The following is a 21,360-nucleotide window of genomic DNA, read 5'->3' as shown; positions in this document are numbered from 1 at the left end:
AATGTCAGGATTCAACACGACCAAAAAAAAACACACTGCAAACTGGTAAGTATGGAAACTAACAAAAACTGGACTGGATTTAATGGAGCGATTCCCCACACAAAATGGGTTACTTTACAAAACAACTTGATATCAATCTTCAAAAATAAAGTAATCAAGCACATTAAACTTTGTCAGGTCATAGCCGCTCATTGGTAAGTCCTTGAACCTCCAGTTTAAGTAACTTTAAGAGTCTTATTGCAAACCAGTATTTCTCCAAACAGCAAAGAGGTTTTAAAACTCAAAAAGAAAAAAACAACAAATCTCTTCTTCCTTTTTCCCCAGTAAAGGATTGCTGCACATCCAAAATAAAGTCCTGGCCTAAGTCTTTATTTTCTTCCAACAAACAACAGACTTAAGCTTGAATCAGTGCACCCGCACTGATTCCTCCAGCCGCAGTAGTGCTCCACGTGCTGGAATATTGCCAAGATATGGCCCTCTATCCCTCCACAATTAACATGGGGCTAATCCCCACCACCTTTCAACAAACACTGTCAGACTTGCTCAAGAATAGTCCATACCGAAAAACTGGTACATTTGTAATCCACAGTGACCACTTGCCTTTGGTTAGCAAACTTCCATGGGCTGTGGGTTGGCAGGTACCTCCGTGCCGGACTCCGGTACAAAGTCTAGTTCCATTTCCTGGAACTCTGAGAAAGGCTCTTCAGGTGGCTCTGCCCCGGCCTCTACCAGTTCCATCTGCTCTGGAACATAACAGCCTTGCAGAGCCCTCAGCCCTGAGCTTGGTGACTGTTTGCCTTCACTGCCTGCTTGCTTCTCTCCCTCCAGCCAGGCAGCCCTGAGGTTTAGGAACTTGGGACCACGCCCCAAACTCTCAGGCGTGCCGGAAATCCTCCCTTCCTTTCCCTGACTAGGTGGGGGAAGGGAAATCTGCCTTCTGACACCTGCACTCCCTCTGCTGGACACAGGAGTAATAGTAGGCACAAGGATATCTGCTCTAACAGTGGGATTTCTACTATGCACAGCCCTAGCAGGCATACCTTGCATATCACAGGAGGCACTGGGGGCACTAAGGACACAGGACGGAGGCACTGGGGGCACTATGGACACAGGACGGAGGTACTGGGGGCACTAAGGACATGGGAAGGAAGGAGGGAGGGAATAGAAAGGGACAATTGTTGGGCCTGAGTGCATAAAGAAAGAAATGAAAGAAAGGATGCACAGTCAATTAATAGATGTCCCCTTTTGATGAAAAAAATAAATGGTCACGTTACCTCTGACTTACTTTCTCTGCAGCAGAGTCAGCAGCCGTGCTGAGGTGCAGGAAGGTCCTGCGCTGACTCGTCTCCGGCTCTGCTCCGGAAGAAGTAAGTTATGTCGGATGGGGTGGACCCGGCAGACGCAGTCATTGCGGGACTTTGCCACAACTCCCTGCGTCTGCCGGGTCTACCCCCTCCGACGTAACTTACTTCTTCTGGAGCAGAGTCAGCAGACGAGTCATCGCGGGACCTTCTAACATGTGACTTTATTTATCAAGATTTGATTGCCTCATACATATATGACATACACAAAGTATTATTAACTTTAAAGTAAACAATCTAAAAAAAATCCCACCAGGTTGTATAGTGAACATAAATGTTAATTTTTATCTGACCCTTATAGGACCCCCAGGAAAAGAACCCCTGCCCTAGATAGAATGAAGGCTGTACAAAGAAATGCCTATTGAAAATGTCTCTTGTAACGTTTCTAGGGACTGTGTAAGAAGCAAAGTGAAACTTAACAGTAAACAGAAATGGAACTGAAAGTGAAGCATTTATGGGAAATCAGAGGGTGAAAGCAGAGAAAGCAGATGCTTAGGAAAAAATACCTCTGAATAAACAGCAGATCAGCTTGTCCAATCAATGATTCACTGCAGTTCTCAAGCCCTTCTGAAAATGTATAAAAGGATGACAGAGAATAAGCTCGAAAGGAAGCGAGAAAAACATACAAGGTAAGTCACATGAAAGAATGTTTCTTTTCTTTTTTTTTTTTTTTTACAAGAACTCAATGTAAAAGAAATCTGTAATGTGCAATATTTCAGAAGTCCAGATGTAGGAATTAAATCCACATTGCATTAATTGAACATTTAACTTTATTGTTCATTTTTTTTCTACCCATTTGGGTCCATTCAGAACAGGTCTTCTTTAGCCTCTAGTACCAATCAGTCTTCATTCACATATACTGGAGATTTCACCCCTACTTCATAACCTACTCCAGCTTATTCGTTCAGACATCTTAGTGAAGGTCCTTAACATTGAACCTCAGATTGCAGCTCCCTGTGGAAGCATGATGGCATGGACTCCGAGAGTAGCTGATGCATGTCATATTGAATTTATTTTACTCCTCCTAATACAGGCCCAGAGTGAAAAGAGATACACTACAGCTTGGGAGCCAGGAGTCAGGAACCTGAGAAGGTGTCCAGCACTGTGAAGGTGACAGGCTGAGCAATTCCAGTGAGCTACAAGAACCAAGAAGGATAAAGACAGCCAGCTACAGTGGGACCAGAGAGCCCAGTGTGGAAGTTCAGCACTGGTGGGTGAAAAAAAAAAAAAAAAGACTTAGTGTGAGTGAGACTGAATCCAGTGAGTAGTTATGCTAGAAAGAGGTAGCCAGAACTGTAAGTGTGCCTTAAAACAGTCAGTGTGAAAAGTAGAAGAGAATCTGTCAGAAACTGAGTAGCTTCAGTACACTGAACAGGGAAAGGCAGATTCTAGCCCAGATCTGGCAAGCGTGATACCTGAGCTATAGAGACTGCACTGGAAGAGCCGGAGAGAGATAGACTTCAAAGGAGAATATCAGAGCCTGTGTGAGAGAGAAACAGAGCCACTCGAGTGAGAACACAGAGCTATTGTCAACCCAGCTGCCTAGAGCAGTGCATGGGAGACTATGGAGCTGAGGAAAAAAGGCACAGACCAAACCTGTAAGCTACCACTGCCCAATAGAAGAGTAACTGCCTTGCAAGCCTCTTCCCTCTTTACATATATGTAGACATGTGAAAATTCATGCTTAGGCATGAGTTATGCACATGGTTATGAAATAAGGACCCCCCTGTATGCATATGTGCATGCTTGTGCACATACATTGCCGTTATCTTGCTTGTACATTATTCTATAACTGTGTGTGTATCTTGCATAGCATGCAGTTGCAGTGTGGGCGTGTACATTGAGGAAACTCAAATAGAGCACTGGCAAGCCTGACACACTTTGTATGGAATTCATTTATGATGCTTGCATTTCTGCAACATTTGGAGCTGGTATAAGTGAACTTGTCTAAATGTGGCAGAAATGCATACATATTATAGTTTTCAATTACACAGTATTTGTACCTAACTGACAGACCTGTCCATGCTTGGCCCATGCTATCACCCACCCTGCAACTGTGCACAATGCAGGTTGTAGGGCATGAATGTGCATATATGGCCCTTACTCTAAAACTACATGTGTAATGTGTACTTAATACTAGCCCTTTAAGAAGGAAATTTGATAATGTATACACCCATACTTTGGCATGAGTAATGCCCAAGGGTATAGAATAAGGCCTTTGTACACACATACATGTGTGAATATCTGTATAAATGGACCCTGTGCTACTTACACACTATTCTATATTTGCATGTATCTTTCATAGTGGACAGTTGCAGTAATAGGCGTTGGAATGTGGGAGGCTAATGAGGCCATTGCCTCCCCAAAAATTAGCAACTGGAAGTATGGCTCTATTGACTCCCCCACCTACCACCTCCCCACCGGAGCAGACCGACAGCGGGAGGCTTGCTTCGTTGTCCTGCCAGTTGCCTGAAGATTTTAAATTACAGCGGCGGGGAGGTGGTAGGTGGGGGAGTTGGGAACTGGAAAGAGGTCGTACCACAGGATCCAGCTGGGGGGGGTGCTGGGATTAGGAATATAGGAAGGACAGATGCTACCCAGGCTGGGGGGGGGGGGTTGGGAAAGCAAAAGGACAGATATTGCACGGACTGGAAGGGGTTTGGGAAGGCAGGGAAGGACAGATGCTACACGGGCTGGGAGGGGGTTGGGAAGGACAGATGCTACACGGGCTGGAGGTTAGGAAGGAAGGGAAAGAGAGACACTGCTGGTGGGTGAGGGAAGAGAAAAAGAATTATTGGAAATAGGAGTGTGGAGTGGGAAGGGAAGAGAGATGGTATACATGGGGAAGGGAAGAAAGAGGGAAAATTGTTGGACATGATAGAGGTAGGAGAAGGGAAGGATAGGGATACCAGAAGTCCAGATTTCCCCAGTCATGTCCTCCTTTCCGAGGACATGTCCAGGGGGTTCAGATGGCTTTTCAAAACCTGGCACTTTGTTCGGGTTTTGAAAAGCTTCCCGTCAAAATCGCATCAGGAAGAGTTCAGTGCTGGGGCCGATCCTGTTCAATATGTTTGTGAGTGACATTGCTGAAGGGTTAGATGGAAAAGTTTGCCTTTTTGCGGATGATACCAAGATTTGTAACAGAGTAGGCACCGAAGAGGGAGTGGAAAATATGAAAAAGGATTTACAAAAGTTAGAGGAATGGTCTAATGTCTGGCAACTAAAATTCAATGCAAAGAAATGCAGAGTAATGCATTTAATAATAATAATAATTTTATTCTTATATATCGCCAAAGCCATGATAGTTCGAGGTGGTTTACAAGATGTGCTGGACAATCAGCAAAGTGGTTACAATATAGAGTTATCGAATATAAGCCATGATGTTTCGAGGCAGTTTACAACGAAAGGTGCTGGACAAACAGCGAAGTGGTCACAATACAAAGTCATCGAATACAAGCTTACAGAGTGGAAGAAGTGGAAGGTTATAAAATTCTTAGGTTACAAATTGATTAAACAAATTCGTTTTTACAGATTTTCTAACATTGAGGTAGGATGAGGAATGCATGATAATGTTACCCAGCCAATTGTTCCATTTGCCTGCCTGGAAGGCGAGAGTTCTGTCCAGGAATCTTTTGTAGTGGCAGGCCTTTATTGTCGGATAAGTGAACAGATGAATTCTATATGTGAGCCTAATAGAACTATCCAGATTAAATTGAGAAACTAGGTACATGGGGCCAGACCAAATATTGATTTATAACAAAGACAGAAAAATTTAAACAGAACTCGTGCTTTAATTGGAAGGAACCTTATATGCTGGGAGGTGAGAGGCTGATATGCATGGATGGGAAGAGGGACCTTGGGGTGATAGTGTCTGAAGATCTAAAGGCGAAAAAACATTGTGACAAGGTGGTGGCTGCTGCCGGAAGGATGCTGGGCTGTATAAAGAGAGGCTTAGCCAGTAGAGGGAAGAAGGTGTTGATGCCCCTGTACAGGTCGTTGGTGAGGCCCCATGTGGAGTATTGTGTTCAGTTTTGGATACCGTATCTGGCGAAGGAGGTAAGAAGACGAAGCGGTCCAGAGGAGGGTGACAAAAATGATAGGAGGTTTGCGCTAGAAGACGTATGAGGAGAGACTGGAAGCCCTGAATATGTAGACTCTACAGCAGGGGTGCCCACACTTTTTTGACTCGCGAGCTACTTTTAAAATGACCAAGTCAAAATGATCTACCAACAATAAAATTAAAAAAAAAACACAACGCACCCTGTACGCATAGAATTGTTAATTATCATTCCTATTCCGGGGTTTTTTCAAAGAGGTCAAAGCAGATGACTCTATGCACTGTCACCTCAGTAACAACCATACAAAAATAGACAAATACCCACCCCCCTCCCTTTTTACTAAACCACAATAGCAGTTTTTAGCACAGCCCAGCGCTGCTCTCGACGCTCATAGGCTCCCTGTGCTAAAAACCACTATTGTGGTTTAGTAAAAGAGGACCATATTGTAAAATATAGACAGCAGATATAAATTCAGACACATTTTGATCACTAAATTTAAAATAAAATCATTTTTCCTACCTTGTCTAGTGATTTCATGAGTCTCTGGTTGCACTTTCTTCTTCTGACTGTGCATCCAATCTTTCTTTCAACCTGTATGCTTCCTCTCCTTCACACCTCATTCCCTCCCCCAACTTTTTCTTCCTCTCTCCCTGACCTTTCTTTCTTTCTCTCTTCATGCCCCCTTTCTTTTTTTTCTGTTTCTCTTCTTTCCTTCTGTCTCCCTGCCTGCCCCCTTTCTTTCTTTCTCCCTGCCCTGCCCCAAGCCACTGCCGCTGCCACTGCCATCAGGGAACAGGAGCCAAAACGCCACCAATGGATAACAGGCCCCAAAGCCGTCGCCGCCGTCTCCCCATGCTCTTCCTGCTTCGGGCCGACCAGCATTCCTCTCCCCGACGTCAATTCTGCCGTTGAAGAGGAAGTTCCGCCCAGCCAGGCAGCGATTGGCTGGCCCGAACTTCCTCTCCGACGGCAGAATTGACGTCGGGGAGAGGAAGAATGATCGGCCCGATAGATCGCCAAGGCAAAGTGAGTCCTGGGTGATCGACTCACTTTGCTTTGGCGAGCTACCGGTCGATCGCGATTGACCTATTGGGCACCCCTGCTCTAGAAGAAAGATGGTACAGGGGAGATATGATTCAGACATTCAAATACTTGAAGGGTATTAACTTAGAACAAAATCTTTTCCAGAGAAAGGAAAATGGTATAACCAGAGGACATAATTTGAGGTTGAGGAGTGGTAAATTCAAGAGCAATGTTAAGAAATTCTACTTTACGGAGAGGGTGGTGGATGCCTGGAATGCGCTCCCAAGAGAGGTGGTGGATAGGAAAACGGTGACAGAGTTCAAAGAAGTGTGGGATGAACATAGAGGATCTAGAATCAGAAAATAATAGTAAATATTGAACTAAGGCCAGTACTGGGCAGACTTGCACGGTCTGTGTCTGTATATGACCTTTTGGGAAGGGCTTCAATGGCTGGGAAGGTGTAGATGGGCTGGAGTGAGATTTGATGGAGAATTCAGCAGTTGGAACCTAAGCACAGTACCGTGTAGAGCTTTGGTTTCTTGCCCAGAAATAGGTAAGAAGAAACAAATGTAAATTAAAAAAAATGTAAATTGAATCAGGTTGGGCAGACTGCATGGACCATTCAGGTCTTTATCTGCCATCATCTATTATGTTACTATGTTATGACACAGGGGAAAAATTTGTCCCCATATCAGCCCCGTCCCCATGAGCTCAACCCAGTCCCTTCCCTGTGAGCTTGGTCCCCGTCCCCGCAAACCATCTGTTACTATCCACACAAGCTTCGAATAGTTTTATACTGAACTTATTTTATTAAAGTATAAAAAGAAACAATATTCTGTATAATTGTCATTTTATAAATCAAAGTTCTGGCTCCCGAACTAGAGAAAGAGATCTTCAGCTGGCAGGGCTTTGTTTATAAATGTTTATCAACATAAATATAATACTTAATCCTAAAGCAAAAAAATAAAGAAAATAAATAGAATTTTTTTTTCTACCTTTGTTGTCTGGTTTTTGCTTTCCTCATCTTCTGCTTAGTCAAATCCTTCCATTCACTGTCTGCCTTCTCTCTGCCTCTTCCATAGGCTCTGTTACTGTGCCTCGCCCTTCCATCTCTCCCTCCACTCCACCCATTGGTCTGGCACCCATCTTCTTCCCTTCACTCCCCCCATAGTCTGGTATCTCTGTCTTCTTCCTTTCCATTTTTCCTTCCCACCCCCAGGTGGATTTTAGTATCTCTCTCCTCCTTTCCTCCCCTCAGATCTGGTATCTATCTCCCCAATCCACCATGTGCCTTTTTTTTTTCTTTATCCCCTCCTTCCATCCAGTTCCCTTCAGTGTCTGTTCCTCTCTCTCTTCCCCATTTCCCTTCAGCATCTTCTCCCTTCTCTCTCTTCCCCATTTCCCTTCAGCGTCTCTCCCCACTCTCTCTTCCCCATTTCTGTCTTCTCCCCATTTCCCTTCTGCATCTGTTCGTCTCCACCCCCCTCTCTCCACCCCCTTTGTGCAGTCCAGCAGCCCCCTCCCTCCCACTCTCCATGGTCCGAGCATCTCCCTCCCTTCCCCTTACCTTCGCTGGTGATTTTTAACTTTTTCTGAACAAGCAGCTGGAGCCTTGAAGTCACGTGTGACTGCCGGAAAATTCTCTGATACAACTTCCTGTTTCAGGTTGTATCAGAGGAGAACTTTCCAGCAGCCGCACACGACTTCAAGGCTCCGGCTGCTTGTTCAGAGAAAATTACAAATCACCAGCAAAAGTAAGGGGGGAGGAAGGAGATGCCCGGATGGCGGTGATCATTAGGAAGGAGGGAGGGGGCTGCTGGACCACACGATTGGTGACTACTCACGTTCCCTCCCTTAACTGCGGAGACAAGGCCATTTACCGCTCCACAGGGCAGTGAATGGCCTTGTCCCCGTACCCGCGGTGACCACTTTTTTTCTCCAGCTAGCAGTGGGTAACAGCCACCGTGTCATTCTCTAGGGAAGGAACATCCACGCATGCGCAGATGCAACATGATGACATCACGCATGCATGTGACATCATTGCATCGCAACTGCGTATGTGCAGATGCCATCTGGGAGTGAGACTAGGGGGAAGAAAGGGCCGTGACACAGGCGGAATGGGGTGGAACTGGGCAGGCCTGGGTTGGGGCCATGGATCTGGATTTTCTTTCAGGAAAATCTGGTAACCCTAGGGAGGGAAAATTGTTACACTGGGAGGGAGGAGAGATGATTCAAAGAAGGAAGAGATGTCAGATTCTGGAGAAGAGTGATGGAAGGAGGGAAGAGAAAAATGGAAGACCACTGGAATGGGAAAGAAAGAGCTGCCATACCAGAGAATGGAAAGGAAGGAGGGGAGAGAGAGATGCCAGATCATGGAAAGGAGAGGAGAGAAGGAGAGAGATGTTAGACTACAGGAAAAGGTAGAGAAGAAGAGAAAGATGCCAGACCATGGGGAGAAGAGAGAGATTTCAAGCTATGGGAAGGAGAGGAGAAAGATGCTAAACCGGGGGGTGGGGGGGAGGAGGAGGAAGACAGAGATGTCTGACCACAGGAGAGGAAGAGAGAGGGATGAGATGATGCACAGGGATGGAGGGGAAGGGGAGACAGAGGGAGGAGATAGTGTACAGCAATGGGTGTGGCAGGGAAGAGATAAGAAGAATGCTTCATATGGATAGATGGGAATAGGGAAGAAGAAAGTGGGAGGAGATGCATGGATAGATTTGAGAAGAAAGCAGAAAAATGAAAGAAAGTTGAACGTTAAAAGTTTATGCTAAAGATGGACGTAGGGCAGAAATTGAAGGAGAAAAAAATGACAAATGATAAGAAGGCCCTGTTAAGAGCACAGACAGAAGGAAGTACAGCAGAGACTGGGAAACGATGGTTAGAAAAATAAAATCACCAGACAACAAAGGTAGGGGAAATGATTTTATTTTCAATTTAGTGATTAAAATGTGCCAGTTTTGAGAATTTACATCTGCTGTCTATCCCCCCCCCCCTTTTACATAACCACGATAGCAGTTTATAGTGTAGGCTGGTGCGCTGAATGCTCAACGCTGCTCCTGACACTCATAGAGTTCCTATGAGCGCTGGGAGCAGCGCAGAGCATTCAGCGTGCTGGCCTGTGGTAAAAACCGCTATTGTGGTTTTGTAAAAGGAAGGGGGGTATATTTGCACTGTTGAGGAAGAAATGCATTTATTTATATTTCTCTCAGGTTGTACTGCATGCAGAGTCTTGCATCTAAGGGTTTTGTTTGTATATATTAGTACTTTTGGTTTGTGGTCCTGTATTTGCATTGGGGTTATCTGTGTTCTGCATGTGTGACCAAGGCCAGGTGTTCTGGTAGGAATGAATGTTGAGAAACATACAGTGTGCTTTGCATAGTTTAATTTTATGGTTAACCATTATGTATTGTTTTGTTGGTTTTTTTTAATCATTTTTATTAGAGAGTCATAAAAACCCATTATGTATTGTTAATAAGATTATATTGTGTGTATATATAAAAAATGAATGGAAAAATTGGTATTACAATTAGTACTATTATGGGGAGGGGTCTGGGGTTGAGCTTTTGGGCCCCTTCAAACAAAAAAGCATTCCGCTGCTTATGGTTGCAGTGCATTGGCCAAGCATGGAGAGGTCTAATAACTATGTGTGTATCTTACAGAATACTATAACAGGCACATGTTTTGCTGCATTTAGGCAAGTCCATTTACTCCAGCCCTATGCCTGGTATAAGTAATTGCACCTACATTTGACCTGTTAGGCTTGCATTCTATAAATGAAAACATGCACACATTTTCCTTTATAGAACAGAGCCATAACAGGAGCCCTCCTGGTGCCTAAATATAGGCACACTGTTATATGACTGCCCCCTAAATATATAAGCTCTTTTGAATATTGGGGAGGAGGGTTCAGGAGTCATACTGGCACAGGTAGGGTTACCATATGTCCAGACAGTTCGCTAAAATGGGAGAGTCTGTTTGGGTTTAGCTGGCTCTCCTGACTCCCCCACCTACTCCGTCCCTGGCCACCCTGCATCTGTCCTGCATTTACCACACAAGGCAAACAGCGCAGGGGAACTGGGTTACATGGCTAGTCATAGTCAACATCTTCCTAGATATGTAGTGCAACCCTGACCCTAACTGTGACAATGGCAGCTGGCTGGAGCAGTGCAACAAACTACACTTGCCCTCAAATCAGTCTCATCCCCCAATCTGGCCCTTGACCCCTCCTTGAATCAAAGTCCCAACACTCCCATCTGTGCTCTGACCCCCCCCCCCCCCCCAATCACATACCCTGCTCCCATGATCCAGGCCCTAACTCCTCTGGAATCAAACCTGCTCCCATCAAAAGCCTTAACCATGAACTACATCCCCCTTCCCCGACTCCCCCACCTACCTCTTCCCTGACTGCATTGAATCTTCAGGCATCTGACAGCAGGGGTAAGACTGGGGAGGGTTACCATATTTGTGAAGACCAAAAAGAGAACGCGTGACCAGTGACTTAGTAAGGGGGGGCAAGGGGGCAGTCCACTCCAGGTGCCATGTTGGTGGGGGTGCCAGCATCCCTCCTCCTCTCCGCCCTCTCGCCTCTTCCCACTCCTCCCCTCACCACACACGTGCCCCCCTTTCCTTCCCTCGTACCTCTAGTTGAAGTTGTTGCTCGCAGCGGTCAACAACGTGTTCCTTGCAACCCCATCGGCTCTCCCGCTGACATCACTTCCAGATGCTGCACATAGGACGTTACGTCAGAGGGAGAGTTGACAGGGTCATAAGGAACACATGGTTGACCTTGGCGAGCAACGACTTCAACTAGAGGTACAAGAGAAAGGAGGGCATGTAGCAGGATGGAGCAGAGATAAGGGTGGGGGTGGGGTGCCACCACCCCAGGCACCTCTCACCCTCGCTATGCCACTGCATGTGACCCCAGCCCCACAAAATTAATTTATAAAAAACTAATTTTATTAAAAGATTTTGAGCAGATTTTGGGAGTTTATCTTGACTAATATTAGACTCAACGTGAGAGTTCTGGATCACTATCCTTAAGGTGATATATAGCCTCTAGTAATGCCCAAATCAGGGAAAAAGTTTTCAATTCAATTTGGCCTATTGAATCGATTTTTTGATTTGATTCACTTTTCCCACCCAATTGGGTATTTTTTTCAAATGCCCTGATGAGTTTATTTTGTAGATTCAGTCAAACCAAAAATAATATTAGGGAAAATAAACTATTGTTTTGAATGTAGAGATCAAAAAGATTAATATATCAAATAAAATGCAATGCTCTCTGAATTGAAGTATTGTATGATCACATAATCTGTGGCTGAAGCAATAACATACGCTCAGAGATGTGTAATTTACCAAGGACTGAAGTCCCTATAGCCAAACCCACCAACCGATCATCACATATGTATAAAAGTGCTAATAAATATTTCAAATAGTGAAATTCACAATATTCAAACAACTCATATTCAAACAACCCTTATAAAGCTTAAAACTTGAGAGCTAAGTACACATTACTTGTTTCCATGAGTTGTTTGAATATTGTGAATTTCACTATTTGAAATATTTATTAGCACTTTTATGCATATGTGATGATCAGGTGGTGGGTTTGGATATAGGGACTTCGGTCCTTGGTAAATTACACATCTCTGAGCGTATGTTATTGCTTCAACCACAGATTATGTGAAGATACAATACTTCAATACAGAGAGCATTGTATTTTGTTTGATGGGTTTATTTTGTAGCCTTTCTACCCCCCCTACCCCCCCTTGCCCTCTCCAACCCCATGCCAGCACTATGCTGTAAACAAAATAAACAAAAAATACTTTTCCTCTCTGTTAGGTCCTAGCTCACGCTTGCTGTCTAACACCAGCTCTAGCAGGATACACATTTCAAATCTGACATATTATAATCACAAAATAGAAAATAAAATTATTTTTTTCTACCTTCCACTGCAATATCCAACATTTGTTTCTTTCCTACTGTCTACCATTTCTTTCTCTCTCTCTCAAAATCAATCTCTCTCTGCCTTTTGCCCTGGCTCAAACCTCTCTATTCCTCTCCATGCATCTCCCCCTTCCTCTCCTCCATTATCATGTGCAACATTTCTTTCTCTCTGCTCATGCACCATCTTTCCCTGCCCTCCACCCTATGTCCAACATTTCTTCCTCTCTCTTCTCCATTCATGTCTCCCTCCCCTCTACCATATGCAGGATTTCTCCCTCTCACCCCTTTCTACCTCTTTGTTTCATCTCTCCCGTCCTGTCCTTTCACCCAACAATTCTTCTCTCTCCCCCATGTGCAGCAACTTTCCTCCCCTCCCATCCCCCTGTGCAGCAGCTTCCCATCCCTCCCTCTATGCACCGACCTTCCCACCATGAGACCTGACATACCCCCAAGCCTCCTAAAGCAGCAGCAGTGATGGCGCTCTGAATGGGCTGCTTTGCAGCTTGCCCCGCCAGGGCTTCCCTCTGACATGATTGAAAAGGATAAGGCCCAATTATGGCCGTACACACTCTGTCATTTAACAAAGCAGATGCATCCGGGGACAATATCTAAGAGAAAACAGACGCCTATTATCTCCCAAACATGTCCACTTTATTGAATGTTCTGTACCTCTTTTTATATCATTTTACATGGGTTAGGGTCGTCAGCATATGACGTAAATGCAAACCATATATGGACACAGATCACATGCAACTTTAAAAGAAATAACAAGTCCCTTACTTATCTAAAGACCAAAGTCTAGAGGTGCTTTGGTCAACAGAGCCTTTTTATCTAAATTTTCTTACAAATACAGCTAAGAAAACAATTGAATTCACTTCACAACAGAATAAGAAAACACATCTCTCAAACATACAATGGCCTTGTAGTATATCAGCAAGAGAAGGCAAACAGTGTCTGGATTAAACATAGCATAAGAACACACATTTTCTCAAACATAAAATGGCCTTGTAGTATTTCAGCAAGAGAAGGCAAACAGTGTCTGGATTTACAGCTTCAAACACAGTTGAAAGAAAAGCTACAAGACACATGAAAAGTATCCCTTCACTAATGACATCATCAGCAATGCGACGAGGGGAAGGCCCCAATGGGGCAGGCCACGAGCAGCCCGTTCAGAGTGCCACCGCTGCTGCTGCTTTAGGACGCCTCATAGGTTTGTCAAGTCTCACTGAGGAAGGGGGGAGGGTTGGTCGCTGAATCAATGAGTCTGATTTTCTCGCACAGCGAATTGATTCGAATCAATTCACTGAAGTGAATCGGTAATTCAGGCATCACTAACAGCCTCTAAAGTCTTTTTCCTCCCTGTGTAGCTGGTGAAGGGTATTATTTTGACTTACACTTTTCAGATTTGAAATAAATACTAGCACTTACGCATGTGTAAGATACACTTAGGGCTAAATTCTGTGCATGGCATAAAAAAAAATCACACTGAAAAACATGAGCACTACATGCTATTCTATAAATGGCACTCAAGTTTGGCATCATTTACAGAATAGCATTTCATGTCAGGATCCACACACAGTTTCGGGCGTGAGGATTACACCAAGTGAAACCTGGTGTATATTCTTGCAGCTGAATTAGGCGCAGATTGGCTTTATTCTGTAACAGTGCACACAAATTCCATGAATGCCCCTCCCAAGGCCACATCCTCTTTTTGGATCCACGCAGAAAAATTTACACACCCATCTCTATAGAATAATTATTGCCAATTTGCACCAATAATTGATTCCTAGTGTCCAATTTCAGCACCAATTGTCTCGTTATGCATTTCATTTGCATGCACTATTTTGAGCACTATATGTAGAATTAGGGGGTTAATGTAGAAGTGGTAGGCACTAGTCTCTTTTAAAAATGTATTTATCTTTATTGTGGGGTTGCCATGATTGTCACAGTCACAAACATCTTTGTAATACAAAGAATACCAAACAAAACAATATAAATAGGAACTTCAACAACTTATCCAAGTAGTGGTCCATCCTGTATCCAGTCATCCAGTGACATTTCAAATTGCTAGAGTGTCATTTCAAATAGCTGGAACACTTCATACTCACTTTGTCCTGACTCTACCTTGCCATGACAGCTGCACAGCATTTTCACTGGCATTTACATGTGTACATGTCCCTGAATCCTAACAGGGCATGGGCTGTTCACATAGCTGAGAGGAAGCCTTTCCTATCTGGTTATCTCCCACTGATTATCTACCCCATTTTAACTTTAATTATGTGGTTAACTTTGTGAACTGCTTTGATATCGTAGCAATAAACCAATATCAAGTATTTTTGAATATTGGTCTGCATATACCTTTATTAACTCTGAACCCAATATTCAAAGTGATTTAACCAGGCAGAAAACCTCCTTGTCAAACTGCTTCTGACCACCTAAGTGCCAATATTCATTGGCATTTCAGCATCACTGCCCGTCCTGCACAATCCAGTTAGTGCTGGGGTGGTCCATGGGTAGAGCATGGGAGGAGCCAGGACCTAGCCAATAAGTGGCCTTATTTATTTATTTACCACTTATGATAAAGTATCTGAACATAAAACCACTTAGGATATATTTCCCTATCTGTCCCAGCGGGCTCAAACCCTATCTAGTGTACCTGGGGCAACGGGGGGATTAAGTGACTGGTTAGGTAAGCAATTAAAGTTAGGACAGCAAAAAGGCTGATTGGACACCAGTCTGAATATTGGCCAGTACCTGGTTGGCTTCTGAGTTCCAGCACCAGCTGTCTTGCATCCTCTTGTGACCCCGATTCCCCTTCCATCCCACTCCACATGAATTCTAAGGTGGCCTGAGGTTCCCCCACCCACTCCTATAGACCCCACAGCAGCCTACCCATAAATATCTGGTAGTTCAGTGGGCAGGAGTGGGTGGGCATCACGGTTTGGATTTAGATAGAAGTGGGGTGGGGACCTTGAACCGTCTTGGAACACAAGGCTAAAAAGTGTGACCACGTCACTCCATTACTAAAACATGCTCACTGGCTGCCCATAGCCCACTGAATCACCTTCAAAATCTTACTCCTTGTTTTCAAGACCAAACAAGAAAACTCTCCGGCATTTGTCGACAGACTTTTAATCCCTCATACTCCTTTGCGGCTTCTACGATCTGCACAACACAATCTTCTTTCAGTCCCTCCACTTTGGCATTTATTTTATGATACTACAAGCAAAACCATCTTCTCTGCTGTAGCTCCTACCTTATGGAATGCACTTCCAAACCACATCAAACAAGAAACATCATTATCAATATATAAGTCAAATTTAAAAACCTTTCTGTATAAAGATGCCTTTACATCCTAAGAAATTCTTTTCCCACAGGACGTGCAGAACTCTATCTTTACCCCCTCCCTCTTATGTGGTCCTTTTTTTAAAATTTGAATATTGTATTTTTTCCCATCCCCCCTTATGTTTCCCATCATTATAGGCCTCCTTTACTAACCCATAGTGCGGGTTTTAGCACCGGTAGCAGCAGTAACTGCTCTGACGCTCATAGGAATTCTATGAGCGTTGGAGCAGTAACCGCCACTGCTGGCACTAAACTTGGCGCACACAGCACCTTATGTGGGTACCGACTAATATTCAGCCAGGACCTGCATAAGCCCAGCAGCTTCCTGAATTTAGCCCCAGATATTCAGTGCTGGTGCTTTGACGTTGCCTGGCATTGAATAGCCAAGGCTAAATCTGCCCATGGCGGTCAGCATTTTAAAACAAATTCAGACTGCTGTGGCCTGTTTGTTTTCTATATTACATATTGACAACAACTTCTATAACAAATAAAACTGTGGGAATTCAATGTTCTTAACACTTCTTTTATTCAGTTAATCCTTTAAAATACAATGTCTACATCTGTCATGGGTCCTCCATGACAAATGTGAACATTGTATTTTAAAGCATTAACTGAATAAAAGAAGTGTCAAGAACATTGGATTTCCACAGTTTCATTTGTTTGGGTTATCCTTTTTCTTCTGTGGAAATTTGGGTCTTCTCTTTTTGTTGGAACAACTTCTGTAAGATATTTACCCAGATACATGAGCTATTTGAAAATTATCCATACTCCCTGTGAGTGAAAGTATGTGCTGAGTTTGAGTTTATCTGACTATATTTGCTCTTTTCACCCCCAGGAGCTGAAACTCTTAGCTATGATCTAGTCTGACTAATGGTTAAGCTGGCCCTGCCTTTCACTCTCAATCTCCTTTAAGGTTCTCTTCAAGACTCTCCCAGGAAGCTCACTGAATCTCATTTGGACTTAATCGCTCATTTCTTTTGGCCTGCACTACCGTGGTCTTTCCTAAAATTTAGTACCATAACACGTGGATCAGTCCTCCACTACTCTCACCTATATATACTCTTCAAAGGGAGAAGCAGAGACCCAGTAATGGATATAAAGACCTCTGTACATATCTTTCACACACATCCCCATTAGCTAATTCCCCCTTCATCTTATCTCCAGTTGATCTCTTGTCATGTTCCCTCGCCCATCAAACCTTGCTAACTTACCCCTCAAATTTTCTTCTACCATCATCCTGTTTTCAGATTCTCATTAAGTTTGTTCTTACCCAAGTTCTGATTTATCCATCACCTCCTTACACACACAATTATCTGTTCTAACTTCCTTCATCTTTGACCCAATCCTAGTTAAGGAAAGACTGCCAGTGCTGATGTTAAATGCTTCTTCATACTGGAATAAATTCTAGGTGTCTCTTTCCCTACCAACTTTCATTCTTAAATTGACTCAGAACTCAGCTCTTATCACTTCCCTGTAGGTATTACATTTTAATCATATAAGATCAAATAAGTTGTTATAGCCTATAAACTGAGGGTGGATTGGGAGGACCAGGATTAGGATTGATGTCCCGTGCAGAGAGCTATATCCTATGTGCAATTATAAAATCTTTATGCAGTTATAAAACCGTGCACTCATCTGTATTTAACTTGCTTCATATAATAAAATTGTATTTTACTGTTTCAGCACTTCATTTTACTAATCGCAAAGTATTTTCTTCCTGAAGGTGTCAACAGAAAGTATGGCCAGAATGGCAGAATATTTCCTGAAGCAATGCATTCATATAGAGAAGGAAAAGAAAAATCCTTCAATTTATAAGCTGCAGCTAGAAATAAAAAAGCTGGATGAAATAGGCTCAAACCAGATATGCACCTTTGGGAATGCCAAAAAGATAAGCAGTGACAAGGTAATCATGGTTCTTGGAGCTACTGGGTCAGGCAAAACCACCCTTATCAATGGAATGATCAACTATATCCTAGGAGTGACATGGAAAGACAAGTTCCGATTCAAACTGATAGATGAACAAACCAACAGAAGCCAAGCAGAAAGCCAGACCTCCTCAATCACTGCTTACCAACTCAACTATCAAGAGGGCTTCCAGATCCCATATAACCTAACCATTATAGATACTCCAGGATTTGGAGACACCAGGGGGATAGACCGAGATAGATTCCTTTTGGAAGAGATAAGGAGATTCTTTTCCATACCTAATGGTATTGATCACATTGATGCTGTGTGTTTTGTAGCACAGGCATCCCTAGCTCGTCTGACCCACACACAGAAATATATTTTTGACTCTATTCTCTCTATATTTGGAAATGACATTGCTGACAATATACTGATACTTGTTACCTTTGCAGATGGGCAAAAACCCCCAGTGTTAGAAGCCATAATTGCTTCAGATATTCCATGTTCCAAAGACCAAACTGGCTCTCCAGCTCATTTCAAATTTAACAACTCTGCTTTGTTTGCACACAATGCTGCAAACAACCCCTTACACAGTGATGAAGATGAGAACTTTGATGAAATGTTCTGGAAGATGGGGACAAAAAGTCTCAAGAATTTCTTTACAGCAATGAGACAGCTGCAAACCAAGAGCTTATTGTTAACCAAGGAGGTCCTCGAAGAGCGTAAGCAACTGGAGACCCTAGTGGAGGGACTGCAGCCCCAAATCAGAGCTGGATTAACAAAACAAGAAGAACTCCGAAACATAACTGCAGCTCTGAATCAAAACAAGGATAAGATGAAAGCAAATGAAAATTTTGAGTATGAGACCTCCAAAACTGTGGAAAAAAGAGAAGAAGTGACCGATTTCATAACCAACTGTCATAAGTGTCACTACACCTGCCACTATCCTTGTGGAATTCCTAATGATGATGAGAAGTATAACTGTTGGGCCATGGACACATACAGAAACTGCCGGATTTGTCCCAGTCGTTGTGTCTGGAATGTTCATTTCAATCAAAAATACAAGTGGATTTATGAAAATGAAGTTGTAAAGGGAACTTACCATGATCTGAAAAAAAATTATGAGAGCGCTTATGGTGAAGTCATGACAGCTGAGCAGATGTTCAAGCAGCTTGAAGCAGAACTCTCTGGAGTTGAAGAAAAGGTGTTGGAGCTCATAAATATGTTATCAAAGTGCCTTCAGCGGCTGGAAGAAATTGCCCTGCGACCAAACCCACTTTCCACTCCAGAGTACATTGACCTCCTGATTATATCTGAGAAAGAGGAAGCTAAACCAGGATACCAGGCACGGATCAAGTCATTGGTGACAGTAAGGGAGAGGGCTGTAATAATATCCAATATTGCAAACAAAAAGATAGAATTCAATTCAGATAGGGGCAAAGGGAGCGTTCCTGAGAAAAAACAAAGTAAAGTATTTCTTATTTTTGATAATGTCAGAAGCTGGATTACTTCCAAATAAGGCTTTTTGTTAACTTAACAGAAAATTTAATAGTGCTATACAGTACTCCTTTGCCCTCACCTGGTTACTCCTTCATACCACCTGACTAGCATTCATTTCTGAGAACACTGCAAAGTGCTAGAAATATGTTGATATAGATAGAGCAGGCATTAGGGTTAGGAGGTAGGGTAAGGCTCAACATTTCAGAAACAGTGTTACAAAAAGTTTGACATATTTTGATAATGTATATGATCCCAAACAGCGGCATTATGTAGGAGAGTGGTGCAGGTACCCCTCCAAATGCTTCTGGTGCTTTTGCTGTATTTGCTCTCCAAACTGCTGATATGACCCTCTCCTCACCCTAAACTAAACAGGGAAATCATACCTAGGCTCTAAATTCTCACTGCCCTTCTGAATCTTTTGCATGTTGTGATACTTTCTATAAAACAAACATAAAATTACTGAAATATGTTGCTGTACTTAAGCTTTTGAGAACAAATATATCCTTGTATTCTACTGTATATGTGATTCAGGTCAGTTATACTTCTGTTCATTTCTTTGTGAGAGTAAAGGATGGATGGAATATTGCATTAAGAATGGGATTTATTAGATTTTTAAAAATACATATGTGTAAAATAATGATATTCCTTATTTCTAGTTTGCCTATTAACTTTGTGGGTTACAATCAATCATACAAAATTTCAAAACATAAAACAGTACATTAATAAATTATAAGAAATCCATCAGTTCAGAGGCAAGGTATCTATTATGACTGTGAGAATAAGTATGTTTTCAACTGCTTCATGAATGTAATAAGATCAGTTATAAGATGTATATTCATTGGTAATTTATTCCATAACAAAAGACCAATAATTAAAAAGGCTGCTTCTTTAGTATCTGAATAATGCAACTTAGTCAAAGAATGTATACCAAGTTGTTTCGTGCTCAATAATTGTAAACAATGAGTTGGTTAATAAATGTGCAACACTTCCATCATATAAAAAGGACCCTGACCAACCAAAGTCTTGAACCCAAGCATCAAAAGCTTAAATTAATCTTATACTGAACAGGAAGCCAATATAATACCTTCATTGATTGCTGTATCAATTTAGAAATTTTCAAATCCAACAAAAAAACAAGTCTAAAAATCTGATGTTTTATTGGGTGATATTTTATGCTTGTTTTTATTTATGCTGTAATTCACCTTGGATTTTGGATTTAGATAGGACCTGTATTAATACTGGGTATAATTTGGGTGGGTTATCATCCTCTCCATCCCACATTAAGAGTAGAGGATCTTCAGGCTTTTGAATTAAAGGTTGGATTTTTGTTAGATTATTTTTCACCTATATATTTTTTACATATTTTATGCTTGTTATTGTGCATATTCTCACTGTAAATTACCTTGGGTTCATTATGATTTTAGAGTTAGGTAGGACATATGTTATTGCTAGGTGTGTAATTTGGGTAGGTTGTGGTCTTCTCCATCCCTTAGTAAAGGTAGAGGATGGATGAGCTTTTGGATTAAGGGTTGGATTATGTTAGATATTTTCATCCTGATATATTTTATGATGTTTTCTTTGCTCCTTCAGGTTGATAAAGTGGTATCTAAAAGTGCATATTATGTAATGTGTATCACATCTACAGCTTTGTTACCTATAGCTACCATATTTTATTATTATATGTGCTCATGGAAATAAAGATTAACATAAAGCAAATAATTCTAAGTGATGCATTTTTATTTGATTAACTTCCAATTCAATCCAATCTGGTATTTATATTCCACCTTATTTCAACCCTGATTCAAGGTGGATCACAAGTTAAGAAGTTAACAAATTTATGTTAAGAATTACAATAATTTAAAACCTACATATAAACAAGACAGTCTATCAAGACCCATATGATAAAGAAAGTAGATATGTTTTAAGAGCTTTTTGAAACATAGAGAAGACATAGATCTAATAAATAATGGAAGTCCATTCCATATCCTGACTATTTGGTATCTACATGACTTCTCATAAATAAATTTCAACCAAACCTGCCTAATAGAGGAGTTAGCTAACTTAATTTGAATAGCTGAGTATGATCTGGAGGGTTGTCAAATGTTCCCACATTTCTGAAAGAGGAGAGGTGGTCATCCCATAATGCCATTGCACCATTGCACCATTGCACCATTAAAGACCATACTATTAATCTTAAATTGAATACGCACGTTTATTGGCAA

General features: G+C 42.3%; 1 protein-coding gene across 2 annotated transcripts; it reads left to right on the top strand.

Annotated features, from left to right (window-relative positions):
• Positions 1-1,007: 1,007 nt before the first annotated feature.
• Positions 1,008-19,850, top strand: LOC117364795. 2 transcript variants are annotated; one of them, XM_033954424.1, is made up of 4 exons: positions 1,008-1,119; positions 1,751-1,990; positions 2,395-2,571; positions 17,457-19,850. In XM_033954424.1, exon 4 carries the CDS (start codon positions 17,472-17,474, stop codon positions 19,155-19,157), a length of 1,686 nt encoding a protein of 561 aa, XP_033810315.1. In that variant the 5' UTR covers positions 1,008-1,119; positions 1,751-1,990; positions 2,395-2,571; positions 17,457-17,471; the 3' UTR covers positions 19,158-19,850. The 2 variants fall into 2 exon arrangements, with proteins under 2 accessions (XP_033810315.1, XP_033810324.1); XM_033954433.1 differs by lacking the exons at positions 1,008-1,119; positions 1,751-1,990; positions 2,395-2,571 and adding an exon at positions 2,631-2,959.
• Positions 19,851-21,360: the final 1,510 nt, after the last annotated feature.

This window comes from Geotrypetes seraphini, chromosome 1 (assembly GCF_902459505.1).
Source record: "Geotrypetes seraphini chromosome 1, aGeoSer1.1, whole genome shotgun sequence".
In the NCBI taxonomy this organism is placed as follows: domain Eukaryota; kingdom Metazoa; phylum Chordata; class Amphibia; order Gymnophiona; family Dermophiidae; genus Geotrypetes; species Geotrypetes seraphini.
This window is presented reverse-complemented; position numbering and strand designations above follow the sequence as displayed.